The sequence below is a fragment of the Conger conger genome, chromosome 13, assembly GCF_963514075.1.
Source record: "Conger conger chromosome 13, fConCon1.1, whole genome shotgun sequence".
NCBI lineage: Eukaryota > Metazoa > Chordata > Actinopteri > Anguilliformes > Congridae > Conger > Conger conger.
Genome location: NC_083772.1, coordinates 6,215,201 through 6,235,320, shown reverse-complemented (window position 1 = coordinate 6,235,320; position 20,120 = coordinate 6,215,201). Strand labels below are relative to the sequence as shown.

Genomic DNA, 20,120 nt, shown 5'->3' with positions numbered 1-20,120 from the left:
GTGCGAGCAGACATACACACGCACACGCACTGTACATCGGTGAGATACGGACACGGTGAATCAAATATTCTACTTCTACACACACATACTATAACATGCAATGAAAAGAACGGCACCACTTCCGACGGCGCCGTAGCAACGTCCACACCAAACCAGATCCCAAACCACGCACTGCAACGTAAACAGTAAGCCGCCCCAAAGCCCCAACTCGATCAACCGTTGGTTTGTCAGTAATAAGGATATATTAAAACATATATTTATATATATATTAACATATATTAATTACAAATACAGTGGGAGCAATAATTATTTGATCCCTTGCTGATTTTGTAGGTTTGCTCACTTACAAAGAATGAAACTGTGTAGACTTTTAATCATAGGTACATTTTAACATTGAGAGACAGAATATCTAATAATAATAATCCACAATAACAACATCATGTAAATTTTATGAATTTAATATCATATTTTCACATGAAATAAGTATTTGATCCATAGAACAATGGGACTTAATACTTGGTGGAGAAACCTTTGTTGGCAAGCACAGAGGTCAGACGTTTGTTGTAATTCTTCACCAGGTCACACATCTTGGGAGGGATTTTGGTCCACTCCTCTTGGCAGATCCTCTCCAAATACTTACGGTTCCGAGGCTGTCGCTTGGCAACTCGAAGCTTCAGCTCCCTCCACAGATTTTTGATGGGATTTAGGTCTGGAGACTGGCTAGGCCACTCCAGGACCTTAATATGCTTCTTTTTGAGCCACTCCTTTGTTGCCTTGGCCGTATGTTTTGGGTCATTGTCATGTTGGAAGACCCATCCACGACCCATTTTCAGTGCTCTCACTGAGAGAAGTCGCCCTAAATTTCCTGGGACATGGCCCCATTCATCCTCCCCTCGATATGGTGAAGTTGTCCTGTCCCCTTAGCTGAGAAACACCCCCAAAGCCTAAGGTTTCCACCTCCATGCTTCACAGTGGCGATGGTGTTCTTGGGGTTGTACTCAGCATTTCTCTTCCTCCAAACACGGCGAGTCGAGTTGATGCCAAATAGCTCTATTTTGGTCTCATCTGACCACATCACCTTCTCCCAAGCCTCCTCTGGATCATCCCGGTGTTCTTTGGCAAACTTCAGATGGGCCTGTACATGTGCCTTCTTCAGCAGAGGAACTTTGCGCGTGCAGCAGGATTTTAATCCTTCACGGTGTAGTGTGTTACTGATGGTTCTCTTCGTGACTGTGGTCCCAACTGCCTTCAGGTCATTAACAAGCACCTCCTGTGTAGGACTGGGCTGATCCCTGACCTTTCTCATGATCATTGATATCCCACGAGGCAAGATCTTGCGTGGAGCCCCAGACCGAGGGAGATTGGCGGAAACTTTGTGTTTCCTCCATTTTCTAATAATTGCTTCAACAGTTGTTAACTTCTCACCAAGCTGCTTGCTTATTTTCTTGTAGCCCATCCCAACCTTGTGCAGGTCTACAATGTTGTCCCTGATGTCCTGAGACAGCTCCTTTGTCTTGGACATGGTGGAAATGTTGGAATCTGATTGATTGTGTGGACAGGTGTCTTTTATACAGCTACATAATGATGGAACGAGTTGACACAGGTGTTTTGGGTAATGAGTTGAGATTAGGAGTTCTTCTTAATGGAAAACGAACTGGTCTCTGGGATCCAGAATTATTGCTGATTGGTAGGGGATCAAATACTTATTTCTTGCAAAAATACGATAATAAATTCATGAAATTTATTTGATGTTGCTACTGTGGATTATTTTGTGATATTCTGTCTCTCAATATTAAAATGTACCTTAATATTAAAATTCTACACAGTTCCATTCTTTGTAAGTGGGCAAACCTACAAGGGATCAAATAATTATTGCTCCCACTGTAAATACGGAACCCCAGGGAAACACAGTTTAAAAACACCAATGCTCCACCTAGCCAGTTACTGGCGTATTAATATAACTGGAGCCCCGCTATCCACGTTCTTTAGCTCTTAAATGAGCCAACGCGATACACAAGAATTACTAATGTCGGCAAAACAGCAGCTAGCAATGTCCTCAATAGGCTATGCGCGGGCAGAGTTTCAAGTTCCACCACCTCGTCAGACAGGAACTTGCATACCGGAACAAAGAGGAACAAGAACCACCAACAGGTAAGGAATTTCCTTGTACCTCGTTACTGCAGTCTATTTATAGGCCCTCAGAAATGATTGATAGGCGCGTCAGTATACCAGATACCAGAATGCACATTCACCTAGCCTATTCACTAGTTAGGGTGTTTAGTACTCGGTAATTTGTAACTTTTTGGTATTACATTTCATTACATTACATTATTGGCATTTGGCAAACGCTCTTATCCAGAGTGACGTACAACAAAGTGCATACCCATAACCAGGGCTAAGTGCGCTGAAAGACCCTAGAGGGAAGTACAATTTCAATTGCTACCCGTACAACAAAGATCAGGACCAGGACCGTTTTTTTTTATTTATTTTTTTATCAACAAACAAACAACAAAGCAAAAGTAACCAAACTTAACTATCCAAATACTGCTTACCTAGCCAACTAAAAATACCGAAACACTATGTAAATCACAAAGACAACAATTAAGGTTCACAGGGAGGTAGGGAGGGATGGGGAGAGGTGCTGCTTGAAGAGGTGCTTCTTCAGTTTGCGCTTGAAGGTGGGGAGAGATTCTACAGTTCTGACCTTAACGGGGAGTTCGTTCCACCACCGTGGAGCCAGAACAGACAGTAGTCGTGAGCGTGAGGTGGAGGTTTGGAGAGGGGGAGGTGCCAAGCGGCCTGTGGAGGCTGAATGAAGAGGTCTGGCAGGGGTGTAGGGTCTGATGATTTTTTGTACGTAAGCTGGGGAAGACCCCTTAACTGCTTGGAAGGCTAGCACCAATGTTTTGAATTTGATGCGAGCCATGACAGGCAGCCAGTGTAGGGAAGTAAGCAGGGAGTGAGTTTTTGGGAAGGTTGAAGACCAGACGAGCTGCTGCATTCTGGATAAGTTGGAGGGGTCTGATGGCGGACGCTGGGAGGCCAGCCAAGAGGGAATTGCAGTAGTCCAGGCGGGACAGAACCATCGCTGGGACCAGGAGCTGGGTCGAGTAGGGGGTGAGAAAGGGGCGGATCCTCCGTATGTTGTATAGGAAGAACCTGCATGACCGGGTCACCGCCGCAATGTTCTCGGAAAGGGACAGTCTGCTGTCCATCACCACGCCGAGGTTCCTTGCACTGGGTGATGGCGTGAGTGTGGTATCCCCGAGGGAAATGGACAGATCCAGGTGGGGAGAGGTATTAGCAGGGATGAATATAATTTCAGCTCTGGATGTCACTCAGGCAAGCAGAGATACGAGCAGAAACCTGTGTATCAGATGGTGGGAACGAGATGAAGAGTTGGGTATCATCCGCATAGCAGTGGTAGGATAGCCCATGTGCAGTGATCACAGGGCCAAGGGAACGAGTGAAAAGAGAAAAAAGCAGCGGGCCTAGGACTGAGCCCTGGGGAGCTCCTGTGGCAAGGGGCCGAGGTGTCGATACCATACCAGCCCAGGCAACCTGGAAGGAGCGACCAAAGAGGTAGGACTCAATCCAGTCCAGGGCTGTGCCACAGATGCCCATTGCTGACAGGGCGGACAGGAGGATGGAGTGATCCACAGTGTCGAAGGCAGCAGAGAGATCTAGAAGAATGAGGACAGAGGAGAGGGAGGCTGCTCGTGCAGCATGGAACGACTCACTGATGGAGAGGAGCGCGGTCTCTGTCGAGTGGCCCGATCTGAAGCCAGACTGATGGGGGTCTAGCAGGTTGTTGAGTAGAAGCAACTCGTTCTATGGTTTTAGAAAGAAGAAGAAGAAGAGATACCGGGCGGTAGTTCAGGATGATGGAGGGATCCAGGGTAGGCTTTTTTAGCAATGGAGTGATGTGGGCCCTCTTGAAGGATGCTGGAAAACAGCCGGAAGACAGGGAGGAGTTGACAAGGGAGGTGACAAATGGGAGAATGTCTGGTGTGATAGTCTGGAGAAGAGAAGAGGGGATAGGGTCAAGGGCACAGGTTGTAGGGCGGTGGGAGAGCAGGAGTTGAGAAACATCAGAGTCTGTAAGGGGGGAGAAAGTGGAAAAGGAAGGGATGGGCCTAGAGGGGGGGAAGGGCTCAGTAAGGGGGGCGGTGGTTGTAAAGGATCTGCGGATGACTGTGACCTTTTCATCGAAAAAGTCAGCAAAGTCATCAGAAGCGAAGGAGGACTGAGGTGGAGGAGGCGGTGCGTTGAGGAGAGAGGAGAAAATGGAGAACAGTTTCCGGGGGTTAGAAGCGGAGTTCTGAATTTGTGTCTGATAGTATTTGGCTTTGGCGGCAGTGACAGCAGAAGAGAATGCCGCCAGGAGAGACTGGTAAATTGTGAGGTCTGAAGGGTCTCTGGATTTTCCCCATTTCCTCTCCGCTGCTTGGAGGCTGGTCCTGGAGGTACAGAGGGTGTCAGATATCCAAGGACTGGGAGGGTATGCTGTCACTCCCATGAGGCCATTGTTCATATTGCATGCTATTGCTACATTTGCAAGTAGCATTTGCTCAAATTATCCTGCTTACTCCTATGTCATGCCTTCAGAATTTTTTTGCGCTCCTACCACAACCCCAGCATCCAACTATGAGCTCTACTTCTCAAGAGCCCCATGATGGGGGGTTTGTAGTCACTCCCTGTTTTGGCTGGCTGACAGTGAAGTGATGATAGGCAGAGCCCTGATACCAAAGTTTGTATTTACATTAAACCTCAAAGTATATTTCTTAATTCATTGTGAGTTGTCTGACTGAATGTGCCTTGCACATTTCACCATCAGCATTGTTGGCCCAGGTCCCTAGATTTGAGTCATTGAGAACAGAACCATTTTTATGTCCCTGTCTCCTGGGCTTGGAAAAAATTTAATGTAATACTTTTTAATTTGTAATTTTTAATTGTTAACAAGCATGCAAAATCCCTTTGGCATCCATCAGCATGGGAAAAGCCAAAAATCTGACTCTAATTGACCAAGACAAGTCTGGTAATAGGCGTAAAATAAAATACATAAATGGTTAAACATACCACTTAGCACTGTAATAAGAATTTAAACTTCTGAAATGGTCCAGGATGTAACCCATTAAAAAGTACTTAACAAATCTGAAAAATATTATTTAGTTGGTCATCAATTCTTCCATCTCTGTGGCAGTAGTCGCAAGCGCTCGCTCAGCCATTTGCTTCCGGGTCAGGGGGAGGTCATCACCAGGGTGACAAAGATCAGACCATCTCTGTCAGCAGAAAAATAATAATGGTAGGGATCTTGATAAGCAAGTGTTTTACACAATATACATATGTAATGTATTTACAATGTACAAAACAATGCCAATGATCTGTAAAATATTAAAAATCAAGTTTTATATAAAACATTATTCAAAAAAGAGAAAAGAGAAACTCTGCTTCTGCTTCTAGGTCCATTCAGAACCAAACCAAAATGATGACATAGCATACTGATCATATATTTAATATAAAATACAGGAGTGAATAGGTTTGACTTCAAAAGATTGGTTTTTCTTTTCTAGCATAAGCTGTCAGTAGATAAGACTGATAGTGTGCTGCCTAGGTAGGAGTAAGAATGGAAACAGACTACAGAATGGTAACAGACTACACTATTTTTCACTACATATTGTACAGGACAGACAGCTCTATACACATCCACCTGCCTTGAATTTGGCTCATTGCATATCTACTGATGTTGTGAGTGTGTGTGTGTGTGTATGTGTGTGTGTGTGTACAATTTGGTAAAAGCTTTCAGCACAGCTGTGGAGACACAGGATCCAGGCCTCACCTGTCTGAGAGTGCCAGTGCTGATGGAGAGCTTGACCAGACTCCACCCCGGCACCAGTACAACAGAGGAGAGGGCCAGCAGCCAGCCCAGCACGTATGCCCAGTCTGGATACACATACCAGCGGTTAAAGGTCAGGGGCTGGTACTTCACCACAGAGAAGATGAAGGATCCCTATGGGAGAGGAGGAAGAGTGGAAGGTTTTATTAAGACACACCATGCTGCCATTGTATCATAGAAGAAATTATATGAAATTGAGTTCAGTGTATGCAGTTAAAAACACAAAATGACCAATTTATTACGTATTTCCTAGATGTATTTTTCATCTGCTGTCGTAGTAGCAGCGGTTCAGCAGTTCTGTTGGTGAAAATGCCTTGTTAATTAGAGAGGTCAGAAGAGTGGCCAGGCACTGCTGTCAGGAAGGCAATAGTAACTTCATCTTCAGCGTAAAGAAGAACAAGGAGTCCTGGAAGTGATGGTATGGCCCCCACAGAGCCCTGATCTCAACATCATCGAGTCTGTCTGGGATTACATGAAGAGACAGAAGCATTTGAGGCTGCCTAAATCCACAGAAGAACTGTGGCTAGTTCTCCAAGATGTTTGGAACCTACCTGCCGAGTTCCATAGTTGGAAGTATACCAAGAGGAATTGATGCTGTTTTGAAGGCAAAGGGTGGTCACACCAAAGATTGATTTGATTTAGATTTTTCTTCTGTTCATTCACTTCTTCTGTTCATGCATTTTGTTCATTGATAAAAAATAAACAATAAACATTTCTATTTTTGAAATAATTCTTATTTTACAGCATTTTTTCACACCTGCCTAAAACTTTGCACAGTTCTGTATATCTTTACACCCTCTTCTGGCACCTGTGCAATTGTTTTCACTGGTTCATCTGCTGAGGCACACCATTACCCTACATTTGCTCATTGTGCATGTGACAAGGCATGTGACCAAGGACACAACTGAACGTGTGGTGAGTGAATCTATTACACTTCCTGATGCACTTGCTGTCTCTGTATATTACACAGTATACTCTACGGGCTGAACCCAAATCACTGCAGTCTCTGTGTAACGGGAGAAAACGGCCTCTCACTCGTCCAAATATTTGTTGAACTCAGCTAAAGACAAACTCGCCTCTAGCCAAGGGCAACAGCGTTCTTTTTGAATTTGAGGGTTACATCATCAGGGAGCGTTGTCGAGGTAACCTGCTACCAGCCTTCACTTTCTCTGCACTTCACCACTGAACTAGCTGAGCTAACCACACTACATCTGCACTCCAGACTTTGGTCTTACATACTGTGGCATAGACTGTAGTGCTCAGCGTCATTATGTGAAGAGCAAAGGGCTGTGAGGGTAAATGCACTTAGACTGGATTACAGACCTCACTCATTGCCATGGATTACATGGAAAAATCAGTTTAATTAATTTAATCAAATGAATTAATTGAATGTATAAAGTGCAGTCCGTAAACATTTGGATGGTGGTATAATTTTTGTTCTTTTCACTAATGACAAATCAGAAACAGCTGAGAAGTCAAACTCACCAGGGTCACCAGTGGGGTGAAGTAGAGCCAGCAGAGCTTAAAGATGAGGCTGGGCCGTTCCCCGGTCATGTCCTCGATCACATCCATCATGCGCTCTGCCCCTGCTCCAGGGCAAACAGGAATAACGGTGAGTGTAGTGTGTCATGCATAACGGGAGATTCCACTAGGGGGAAAAACCCTCAAAAAAGGCAGAGAATGGGTGTAGAAGCCAAAAGGTTTAAGATATCTCCGCTTGTGCGTCCCCCTAGTGGCCAGCTATATAATTATTTAAGGGCACCCCTGGATGACACAAGCAACATTTGCCAGTTGAAGACAGGTGCATACCTGAAGGACAATGAGCTGAAATAGTTGTTTTTAACGAGCTTTGCTTTATAGTTTCAATTGTTTTCATTTGTTTAGGAAAGGAAGCCATAAGCCATTTCTAGAAGTGCTTTGTTTTGGGTTGTCGCGACATATCCTTTTTTGTTTGGGCTATTTTCCATCTGTTATATAGTCTATCCTGCATAGCATATGCCTAGTATTTGAGCTACAAACATAGCCTATACACGCACACTCATTCATTAGTCCGTTAAACACTGTCAATCTGGAAGACTGGATACTTTGAACAAATCAAGAACAAGCAATCAACTACCGTGAGTAGCCCAATGCAATGATAAATGAAGTAAAACTGAATTAAAGTGAACTTAGTTATAACTCGTATCGGTGATAGAAAACAGCTTTTAGAAATAGTAGACAAGGCTGTCACAATGGGAAATGAATGATGACAAAATTGCTTTCTTTTTTGTTTTGTAAGCACAGTGGAGCAGTGTGTTATGAAACTGCTGTCTCTCTGCCTTAACGTTTCCCCTTTTGAAGTGGTTTTGATTGTTCTTGGTATCCATGGTCATTAATTTGCATTATTCTGTAGGCACTAGATACCTTTTTCTTTACAAATCAGATCAGTAATTATTCTTTTGCACATATGAACCCCCAGCCATTTTTAATATATATGGCAAAAAACGTCAGTAACTTTGAAGCTGGGTTCAATTCAGAGATATTCTACCATTCTCTGTATGTTTATTTTTGCACATTTTGAATTTCATACATTTTTTCGATATGCATTTTATACATAATTCCATTTTCATGGCCTCTTCTGTACATTGTGGTGAGTATTGTTTTACTATTTGATGCCATTTTTTATTTTCTATTTCCAGTGTTGCATTGGAAAGGTATAGTTTTTTGGAAGATACACTGTTTGTACAGTAATGTGTTAATACAGACAGCGATCTTCCTAAATCCATTCAGCAAAGTCCTGCACTCACCAAACAGCCAGCCCATGGCCAGAGCCTTGAACACACACACAAAGAACATACAGGCCCCATTACAGGCATAGTAGTCCAGGAGCTGGAGCACATACATCCCCCCCTGGTGGACAGAATGGGAAAGGACAAGAATAGATATTAGAGGAAAAAAAGGTCAGGGTGAGACCAGAGATGGAATATGGAGATATGGTTTCACTTTCAAGGGGTGACTATGAGCACTAAAACTGGGTTAAAGAATGAATGGTGGTCAATGGAAGTTTTCCATGAAAACAGCTCAGTCAGAGATTTTTAATTTTGATCGGGGGAAAATTCATAGTCAACACTGGGTAACTCTGTCGAATACAGGATGGTCACACAGCCTCATATCTCTCTCCAGCTGTCTTCTCACCTGTGTGACCATCACCAGCTCCAAGAGGAAGCAGGTGAGGCAGAAGAGCAGGAGGAAGATCTCTCTGCGCCCAGCCCTCCGTAGTACTTTGTGAAACAGATCCATCACCGACGTCATCAGCACCTCCATCCCCACAAACTGATCAACAGACAGACAATATAAGGTTCACCAGAGGGAGGCAGGGAAAGGGAGATAGAGGGAAAAGAGGATAAGAAAAGGATGAGAGAGAGATAAGATGTAACTAATGTTTTCCTGCTTGTGATAAACTATCAAGAAATACATCTTTATAAGTGTGATTGCGAAGAAACACACTAATGTTATTCAAAATTCAAGTTTAGTGGGCTAGCACTTATGTCACCTCCACTCTTTATTCTCCACAATTTTTTCAGCACTGAACTACTTGGGCACACTTTCCCTGAAAAACTTTAATCTATTCAGCTTGCTGAGGAATGGTGTGCTCTTTCTTTTCATATTGATATATTTTATATTTTTTGAATGATTTAACTTTTAATTCCTGCTATTGAAATTAATGGTGGAATGTTCATTTGCTCGACTGGTGACAGTTGGAATTAGAATTTTTGTTTCTTAACTCACTCACTTTTTATGCTACATGCATACACTCACCGAGGGCTTTATTAGGAACATTTTTACTTCATTACACCTAATTACTCATGCAATTATCTAATCAGCCAATTGTGTGGAAGCAGTGCAGTGCATACAATCATGTAGATAAGGGCCAGGAGCTTCAGTTAATGTTCACATCAACTATCAGAATGGGGAAAAAATTTGATCTAAGTGACATTGACCATGCAATGATTGTTGGTGGCAGACAGAGTGGTTTAAGTATCTCAGAAACTGCTGATCTCCTGGGATTTTCATGCACGCTAGTCTCCAGAGTTTGCAAAGAATGGTGCAAAAAACGAAATCCAATGAGCAGCAGTTCTGCAGACAGAAATGCCTTGTTAATGAAAGATATCACAGGAGAATGGCCAGACTGCTCAAAGCTGACAAGGTGACAGTTCTCCTCCCCAGCTGAAAACAGCCTGAGACAAGCCCTGCTTTCCCTTTCTGAGTCGTCGGATGGTTTGCCAGAACGTCCTTGAGCCCAACCGAAAGTCCTTCTCCATAGCCTCCCCGAACTCCTCCTATATCCGCGTTTTTGCTTCAGCGACTGCCGAAGCCGGAGCCCTTCTAGCCACCCGGTACCTGTCTGCTGCTTCAGGGGACCCCCACGCCAGCCAAACCTGCAAGGCCTCCTTCTTCAGTTTGACAGACTCCCTCACTGCTGGTGTCCACCAGCAGGTTCTTGGGTTGCTGCCCTGACAGGCACCGAAGACCTTCTGGACACAGCTCCTGCTTGCCGCCCCTGCAATGGAGGCTTTGAACATGGCCCACTCGGACTTCATGTCCCCAGCCTCCCCGGGATGCGCGAGAAGTTCCTCCGGAGGTGGGAGTTGAAGACCTCATGGACAGGGGCCAGACGTTCCCAGTTCACCCTCACTCCACGTTTGGGTTTATCGGGTCTGTCCGGCAGCCTCCCCAGTCACTTGATCCAATTCACCACCAGGTGGTGATCAGGTGACAGCTCTGCTCCTCTATTCACCCGAGTGTCCAAGACATACGGCCGCAGGTCTGATGATACGACCACAAAGTCGATCATCAATCTTTGGCCTGAGGTGCTCTGGTACCAAGCACACTTATGAGCTACCCTATGCTTGAACATGGTGTTCGTTATGGACAATCCATGACCACCACAGAAGTCCAATAACAAGACACCGCTCGGGTTAATATCAGGCAGGCCATTCCTCCCAATTACCCCCTTCCAGGTTTCTCCGTTGTTGCCCAGTCGCCCAGCAGAACTATTGAGTCTCCGGGTGGCACTCTTTCCAGGATGCTGCCTAGTGACTCCAAGAAGGCTGGATACTCCAAACTGCCGTTTGGTGCAAAAGCACAAGCGACAGTCAGAGCTTTCCCCCCAGCGACATGTAGTCGCAGAGAGGCCCTCTCGTTCCCTGGGTGGAACTCCAACACAGTGGCACTCAGCCGCTGGCTTGTGAGTATCCCCACACCCGCCCGGCGCCTCTCACTCTCGCCAGAGTCCAGCCCCTATCCAGGAGTTTGGTTCCGGAACCAGTGCTGTGCGTGGAGGTGAGCCCAACTATATCTAGTTGGTACCGTTCCGCCTCCCGCACTAGCTCCGGTTCCTTCCCCACCAGAGAGGTGACGTTCCACATCTCCAGAACCAGTCTGCGACGCCGAGGATCAGCGCGTCCGGATCCCCGCCTTTGCCCACTGCCCGTTGGGCAAAGCACCCGACTCCAATGCCAACCCCTGCAGGTGGTGAGCCCACAGGGCGGCGACCCCATGTTACCAGTTCGGGCTGTGCCCCATGGGATAAGGCCCGGCCACCAGACGCTCGCCGACAAGTTCCCCTCCCGGGTCTGGCTCCAGAAGGGGACCCCGGTTTACCTTTTCCGGGCGAGGTAACTGGGTTATTGTGAGGCCGTGTCATGGAGTCTTTGAATCACTCTTAGTCAGGCCCCTCCTCCAGAACCAATTTGCCTAGGGAGACCCTACTGGGGGCTAATGCTAATGCCCCCGACAATCTAGCTCCCAGGATCACCAGGAAACACAAACCCCTCCACCACATTAAGGTGGCGATTCCTTGGAGAGGTATTTCTAAATGTTAAACTGTTGAATTTAATCTAGTCTTGAATAAGACATTTGTAGGTTTTATTGATTAATTGAAGTTGTTTCTCTATCATTAAATGAAGTAAATTCATATTTCACCCCAAAATTTAAATAATAATCAAGAAAATGTTATTTACAATTGTATATAGCACTTTTCAAGAACCCAAATACATTACAAAACCTTGGGGGGAGAGGACAATTACTGTGGTGACTAACAATAGAATTCTGATTATTATTTATTTATTCATTCATTGAGACATGTTTCCCATTTTCCCATAACAGAGAACAGGAGAAGTACTCCAATATGACATATGAAATAGAACTATACATTTTACAAAAGAAACTAATAGAATTTAAAAGTAAAATCAATCCAATCACAAATTCTACAAAACATGTACAAATCTTCTCTGCTGTGATTTTGTTTCTTTTTGTACAATTGTCTGAACATTTTCATGGCTCCTACCATTAGTTCAGATATACACTATGTACTTATGTCATTTGGCTGTGATGACTTTGAATAGTTCCTTTTACAGAGCATTAATTACTAGGAAGTAACAAGACACAATTGGTGCAATTGCAATTGGTGTAATTGTAAAGTTCTGGTTCAGTCGCTTTTGAATGTTATTTCATTCTGCAGCTCAGTGGTCACCCAGAATTATCATAATGACCTCTTTGTCCAAACATTCTGATTTGTCCTATACTGCCATGAAACCAATAGCCTTGCATTACGCATGAACTCTTCATCTCATGCCACTAATTGATTCTTATTCATTCTTAGCAACCACCTAGCGACACCATAGCAAAGACCACGTAACACCCTAGCAACCATAGCAACCACCGAGGAACACATTTGCAACCACCTAGCAACACCCTACCAACCACCTAGGAACACCTTAGCAACCATGGCAACCACCTAGGAACACCTTAGCAGCACCCTAGCAACAAGTAACCACTGACCAAAGACCAGGCATGCTGCCAATTTGCTACAATCACACTCTAGTTAACTATGAAATGTTGTCCAGTTCGCTTGGCAAGTAATCTTGCTGTGATCTCTAGTAACCCAGCATTATGCTTTGCTAGCTCAGCACAGCTTTACTTCATGTTAAGCAAGAACCAAACTGGGACCATCGAGAAGTAAACAAGGGCCACAGACATTAGTACCGGCAGCAGTATCACAGACTCAGCAGCCAGGAATGGTGACCAGCAGCCAGGAAACTGATTACCTGAGTGTCCAGGCCCAACAGGATGATCATGATGAAGAAGCAGACGGCCCACAGCTGAGGTAGGGGCATCATTGCTACTGCTTGGGGGTACGCAATGAATGCCAGACCAGGTCCTGGAAGCAGGGGAGAACATGGGAGCGAAAGACAGGAGGAGAGTGGAAGAAATGGAAGACTCAGAAGAAATGGAAGAATAATAAACAAACCTACTATTCTTACCCAGGTCATATTCCCTCACATTACAGTCACACAGTTCTGCATTAAGCAGATGCTGTTATGCAGAGCACCTTCCACAGATTACCTTTTTACAAACTGTCTGTTAATACAGCAGTAGATTATGAAGAGTTAATCAGAATATGCAATTAAAGCAAAATAAGAAAATATTGCTTTTCTCAGAACATATGGATCAATGACGTGACTTGCTATTGTGATGTCTGAAACCCATTTATATATGTATATATATACATATATATATTAGTGAAAAGACAATATTATGACGAGTTAAGTTATATTAAAAAAAAAAACTAATGAGAGAATTAGAAATTTAAGGAACTACTTCAAATTGGCTAATGTCATATAGGATAACAGTCCGCACCAACATGCTGAATGCAAAAATGCTACAAAAATAGTTACAAATAAAATGAAAAAACTTTTTGGGCATCATTTTATAGGTCTTTCTATCAACATATGAAGACTTCAGACCAGGCAGGGTGAGAAAGTTGGGTGATAGCAGGTCGAAAGCAAAGAAAAAGGCAGGCACACGATGTAGGGGTGGCATCTTCAGAGGTGGTGGTGTCTAAGCAATTCCAGCCCTTGCAGGAATTGGGTCTGCCTGGTGCCCAGGTAGGTGATATCCTGTGTAAGGTGGACTGGATGGAATACCCTTTAATAGTTACACTGTTACACACTATCAGTGAGCAGGTGAAGTGGTGTTCCATAGAAGTTTACAACCTGCCACCCCAACACATATTGCGAATTTCACTGGGCCATAGTCCCTTTTCTGCACCTTTTGAGGTCGCAGGAAGGGTTAACAAGGGAAGACCATCTGTTCTCTCACCCTGTCTCAGTATTTACAGGGTTCAGTAACTGAAATGAATCAAGTGTGGGGTGTTTCATGACAAAGCAGGTTTAGGGTATATTCATGTTTCGTATTATTTCGCTTGTTTCAGTGCAAATTGTGCAATGGTGTAATTTCCACAGCAGTATACCTAGGACCTGGTTCCCCAGGAACCTAGGGAAACTGTGGAAACCTGCCCCCGTGAAGCCACCTGTCTCAATCTCTTGACCAGCACCCACCACCTAGAGAGCAATGTTTCTAAATCCGAATTGACTAAATTTTGACTATTTTTAGATGGAGATCAAAGGCTTATAAGCACGGCAAACCAAGCTATCTGAGGGTGTCTGTAGCCAGACCCCCATGCACACAGTGCATGTAGTTTCCATTGCCAGGTATGACTTTTAAGACTCTGCGATTTGGTTTAATATTGTAACACTTTTATTTATGTTTAATTTGGAATTTAAATGGAATTAACAAAGTAAAAACTTGATCTGTGTGGTTTCTCTTACTGAACACTCACTGTTATACAGGGAATGCTTGGACACCCCCTTTGGCTTGGTCTAGGGAGGATGCAAATTTAATGTATCACAGCCTATTGCAACCATAGACCTCTGACAGTAAATCAATCTCTAACCTTGTTGAGAACAGTGATAGCTAATGTTGGTCTTCTTGGGTCCCTGAGCCGCCATCGTACACACCCATAGGTAGCATCTGACACAACATCTGAAATGACCGTGGACATCTAGCCAGATCGTGAGATATATACCAGAATTATTTCCTGTCTGATTCCTGGTACAACCTGTTTTGTTTTCTACTCGCTCTTTGGATTATCCTCTTGTTCTGTTTTGACCCATTGCGTTTGGACCCGCTTTGGCTACTCATTGATTTTGGATTTTGTTTCTGTTTGGACTGCCCGTGTGTTTTCGACCCTCTGCCTGTATTATCAACTACTCTCTGGATTATCCTGGTTGTACCGTTTGCCTTTTTTCTAAACCATTGCCTGGACTTTGGTTTTTGAACGGCCTTATCTCTGATAAATTTATTTGCTTTATTTTACTTGCCTGTTTGATCAAAGTTAATAAAGACTCTTTATTAGGTATCTACTAGAGATGTTCCGATTGCATTTTTTCCTTCTTGATACCAATTTTGATACCTGAACTTGCGTATCGGCCGAAACCTGTGCATTAAAAAATTATTTCATTAAAAAAAAAAAATGTTTTGTCTAATTGCTGTGTAGCCTCTCAGTTACAGAAATCTGTAGTTAAATCCCTCTGGTTTACGTCCTGGCATGCTGGTCGATCATGTGTAATTTTCTTTTTAATGCATCGGTTAAAACAATAATTCTTCATTCCTCTTCCCTATGGCCTTCTGTCTGATGGACTTGATTGGCATCTGTTAATTTGCTGCTGTTAAGAACTTTGTAACAGATGGGGTTGTGCACTCAAAATGTTGTGGTCACGCAATATTTGCCTGATAGGATATGATACCACCGGGTTTACTTTACCATAGGTGACTGGTCTAATGATTTTACTTTGTATGCCAATACAGGTCTCTGTACCATGAGACTTTTATGTTACAGTAAACTTTGTCAATGCTTGTATGGTGCGGGAAAAATGTAGTGCCCCCGACCAGTGAGTTGGTACCTTGCATGACAGCCAGTTGCCATTTTTTTGTGAGTGGGCGTGAATGGGTGAATGAGAGGCATCAATTGGAAAGTGCATTGGATAAAAGCGATATATAAATATTTTTTACCATTACAGTCCGCATTGTCACGGTCTGGATTCAATTCAAGCTCATGAGGTTCATCTATGCACCACAGCCTTAACCGAATTACATTTTTATATATTTGTCATATCTTCGTAATTGGTCTTCACATACTGTGCAAGTACCTGATTCTGCGACTTCCTCTATGGGGACGCCCTGCTCATGTGCCATGAACCCCAGCACAGAAAAGACCGCAAATCCTGCCACCAGGCTAGTCCCGCAGTTCAGCAGACACAGCCATAAACTGTCCCTGTAGAAACACCACCAGGAGGCTAAACATTCTCTGACCAGCCCAAATTTTTGCATTTAATTTCTTCGAAGGTGAAGGAAATTAAGTATTCGCTGCTAAGTGGCTTGCAGGATGTGTGTTAGTATCAGAGTATTGCACTAGACAGAGCTGCATATTTATGGTTAAGAACCTGACTCTTTTCCTCTGCGTTTCTGCCCTAGTGTACCGTGGGTAAGCTTGGGCCTTACTTGTAGCAGTTGTTGTTATAGGTGTTGTAGCTACCCAGGACAGTCAGAGTACCCGATCCAACACTGTATGAGAAGAAGACCTGAGCTCCTGCATCCATCCACACCTGTAGTGACATCACAAACCTTGAACACATTGGGTGTTGCTTAACACAGAGGAAAGAATTTGTTCCCTGGCTGGGTGAAATTAGGAAAGAGACACCTTACTGTGACAAGGTGATGGGGTGCAGCTGGTGTTATGGAGTACTTACCTGTGGGTCTGCCAGGCGGGAGGGGTCAGGGTACAGGTAGAACTCCACCCCCTGCAGAGCTCCAGGTAGAGTTAGCCCTCGTATTAACAACACCAAAAGCATCAGGTATGGGAAGGTAGCTGTGAAATAAACCACCTGGTGAGAGAGGGAAAGAAAGAGTGAGAGGGAGAGAGAAAAATGAGGGTTCATTTCTTTGGAGAAATGTTATGAATAAATAAACATGAATATTAAATGTCAGTCTGATTTATACTGTATGTCCCTGTTTGAGTCTGTTAAATTCAAGTTCCACACCCGTCACTATGTGTTGAGTCTTTTACTTTGTGGGTCTCAATCTACTGAGAGGTTACCTGGGTAAGGACATTCTTTAATTATCTCTGTCAGTAAATCAGGGACAGACCTTGCCTGTAGACTTCACCCCCTTCCAGATGCAGAAGTAGCAGATGACCCACATAGTGATGAGACACAGGAGCAGCTCCCACCTCACACTGCCCACCTCCTCAATGCCCCCCGAGATCAGCAGCACACGTCTCCTTGGCCAGGGGGAAGAGAGAAAGAGAGGGAGAGGGAAAGGTAATGAGGGAAAAAAAATGGAAAAAGCAGAGAGAAAAATTGTAACAGATTTATTTACATGAAAAATATTTACTTACATTTATTCCAGTGTAGGAACCATGATTCTCTGCATACCCCTTGCACATTGGCCCAACCATGTACACAAATAACGAACATCTTCTCCACTTATGGATTAATTTATGGCTCAGAAAGAATTATTGTGCAAACATGAATGCAGGTGAAACTAGGCCAATGTACATAAACTTGCAAAATATACCCTTACACATCACCTGATTTATTTATCTTAGCAGACACTATTATCCAGAGCAATTGACATGCATTTATACAACTGGATATTTACAGAAGCAATTCAGGCAAAGTACCATGGTCTCTTTGAATCCACAATCTCTGGTTTCCCAGTTCTATAACCCTGAATACTGTCGGAGGTGCAGCCTGCAGACTTACTCCCAAAACTCGGTGGCTGCAGAAGATGAGCTGTTGGGCTGTTGGGTACGGTTTGCGGTGAGGTTTTGATTGGAGAAATCCACACAGTGATCTGAAGCACAGAGAGTCGCTGATAGGGAATGATCCCAGTCCTGACCTCGAGAAACGGGATGAAGTATAACTGCTGTGGCTGCGCTTCTTATTCCAGCGGATGTTCTTCATTTATTAATGTATTTTAAAGTGTAATGAGCATCAAGGTTCAGCCTCTAGCCTAGTGGCTAATGTACATTACTGGTTCAAGCCCTGGTGTAGCCATAATACGATCCACACAGTTGTTGGGCCCTTGAGCAAGACCCTTAACCTCGGACATAAAAGACTATGCACTTGCAGTGTGTTCTGCAGGTGGAGGTATAGCATGTACACAACATTTAATTCACTTTACCTGAGTTCCAGGTGTTGGAGCAGCTGGCCCAGGGCAGCTCAGAGCTGTAGGAGAAGTACAGGTAGAAGAGGGCCCAGGCCAGGATGATCATATAACAGATGACATCGTACAGCATGACCAGCTGACCAGCATAGCCAATCCCTGAGACAAATACAAATACACACACGTGCACACACACTCAATTAACACCTGGTTATGCAATCATCGGTTTGAACAGCAACTTAATGGTTATGCACATGCCTGCTGTGGTTCCTCTTCACATTAGCACTCGTGATAATAACATTGATGTCTTCTGCTTTGAGAGACACACTGAGCAAATGACAAATTCCAGTAATATACTGTGAATTCTTGCAATTAGCCCATTTCCCCCCTTAAGAGTTGAATCAACTTTTTAACCTCACAGAGTTAGAGTCTGACAGAAGTGTAAGATGTCAGCTATATTTATAATAGATTCATTTTCCTGGGTGAACTTTGGTTTGGGAGAACATTCTATCCCCCTCCTGTATGGCAATCAAGTGCTGTAACCCTACTGCTGTTATTTTCTCCCAGTGTATTTACTGACCTCACTCCACCTCTCCATACTTGGATGCAAGGCAGCAGAAATTGGCCTGACATCAGGGCAGTCAACACACAAGAAGAGTGCGACAGCCTAGAGCTACAATTAATAACCACTCCTCACTAATAGCAACAGTGTACTTTCTCTTGTTTGCATTTTATATGTGCATATTGAGTTTGGAGATTTGCTTGTGAGAAGAACTGAACTCAAACACTGGCCACACAGGGAGATTTGTCTCTTCTCTCCATTACTCCCGATTGGTAAAGCCAAAGTGATCTCATGTTTACCCATTTGCCCACAGAGGTTTCTGGCCTCTCACCCTCAGCCAATGGGCACAGCTTCCTCCAGCAGGTGATGGCCCCCTCCTGGGTGTACTGCCCCATGGCAGTCTCCAGCAGGAACAGGGGTATCCCACAGGTCACCACAAAGACCAGATATGGCACAAGGAACACTCCTGCAGACACACCCACACATAAAGTTAACATTCAAGATAAATATTCAGTCAGCAGTCCTACGACTGGTATTTGACCAAAACCAGAGATGTTTAGTTTCATGTTGTCAGCAATGTGTGACTGTGTAAGAAACTGAGCACTAAACACACCATTGAGAATAAATCAATACGTAAATCAATACTCATTCAGAACATAATACGTACACAGGTACTTTTAATATGTACATTTTAATCAAACTAAAAGTTCATATAAGCTCATAAACAGCCTTCATTCAAATTCAGTCTCAAAATCAGTCTTTGTCCTGATCACTTACTCACACTCTCACTCATACTCTCACTCATACTCACACTCACACTCACACTTACACTTACACTTACACTCTCACTCTCACTCACACTCACACTCACACTTACACTCTCACTTATACTCACACTCACTCTCACTCACACTCTCACTTACACTCTCACTTATACTCACACTTATACTCACACTCACTCTCACTCACACTCTCACTTACACTCAGACTCTCACGCTCACTCATACTCTCACTTACACTCTCAATCTCACTCATACTCAATCACACTCACACTCACACTCTCACACTCACACTCACACTCACACTCTCACTCATGCAGTCATACTCACATTCATACACTCATCCCACTCACCGCCGCCGTTCTTGTAGCAGAGGTATGGGAACCTCCACACGTTTCCCAGCCCCACTATGTTGCCTGCCACTGCCAGGAAGAACTCCACCTTACTCCCCCACTGACCCCTCTCCTCCAATGGCCTTTCTGTGGTCTCCCTCTCCTTCTTCATCCCTTCTGCTGTCCGTTCCATAATCTCTGATTATGTTCTCTGTCTAGACACAGTGAGCTGAGATCAAACAGAGGCTGATGTTTACCTGCTGACTGACATACACCTCCTACATGCGCACAGTGTACCTGAGATTCTGAGCCAAGTTACGAATGAGTGAAAGGGCCTTAAAGAATCGTAATTTTGTAAATCACAAGCTGAAAATAATATGTATGAAACATTCTGTATGAAAGTGAGCTAATCATAAAACTTTATTTTCAGATTTTATTTGTACTGTATAAAGGCTAGATACTGAAATTTTCATGTTCTACCATGCAAATGAAAAATGCTAGAA

At 43.9% G+C, this 20,120-nt stretch overlaps 1 protein-coding gene across 1 annotated transcript; it reads right to left on the bottom strand.

Moving 5' to 3' along the window:
• Positions 1-5,168: 5,168 nt before the first annotated feature.
• LOC133108257 (sodium- and chloride-dependent GABA transporter 2-like) lies at positions 5,169-19,810 on the bottom strand. Its single transcript, XM_061217726.1, has 14 exons — positions 19,639-19,810; positions 18,838-18,972; positions 17,963-18,103; positions 17,542-17,632; positions 16,925-17,057; positions 16,528-16,662; positions 16,280-16,383; positions 15,928-16,052; positions 12,985-13,097; positions 9,071-9,208; positions 8,683-8,785; positions 7,382-7,482; positions 5,840-6,010; positions 5,169-5,282 (listed from the first exon to the last, which is right to left on the bottom strand). The coding sequence occupies exons 1-14, from the start codon at positions 19,808-19,810 to the stop codon at positions 5,169-5,171; spliced, it is 1,776 nt and encodes a 591-aa protein (XP_061073710.1).
• Positions 19,811-20,120: the final 310 nt, after the last annotated feature.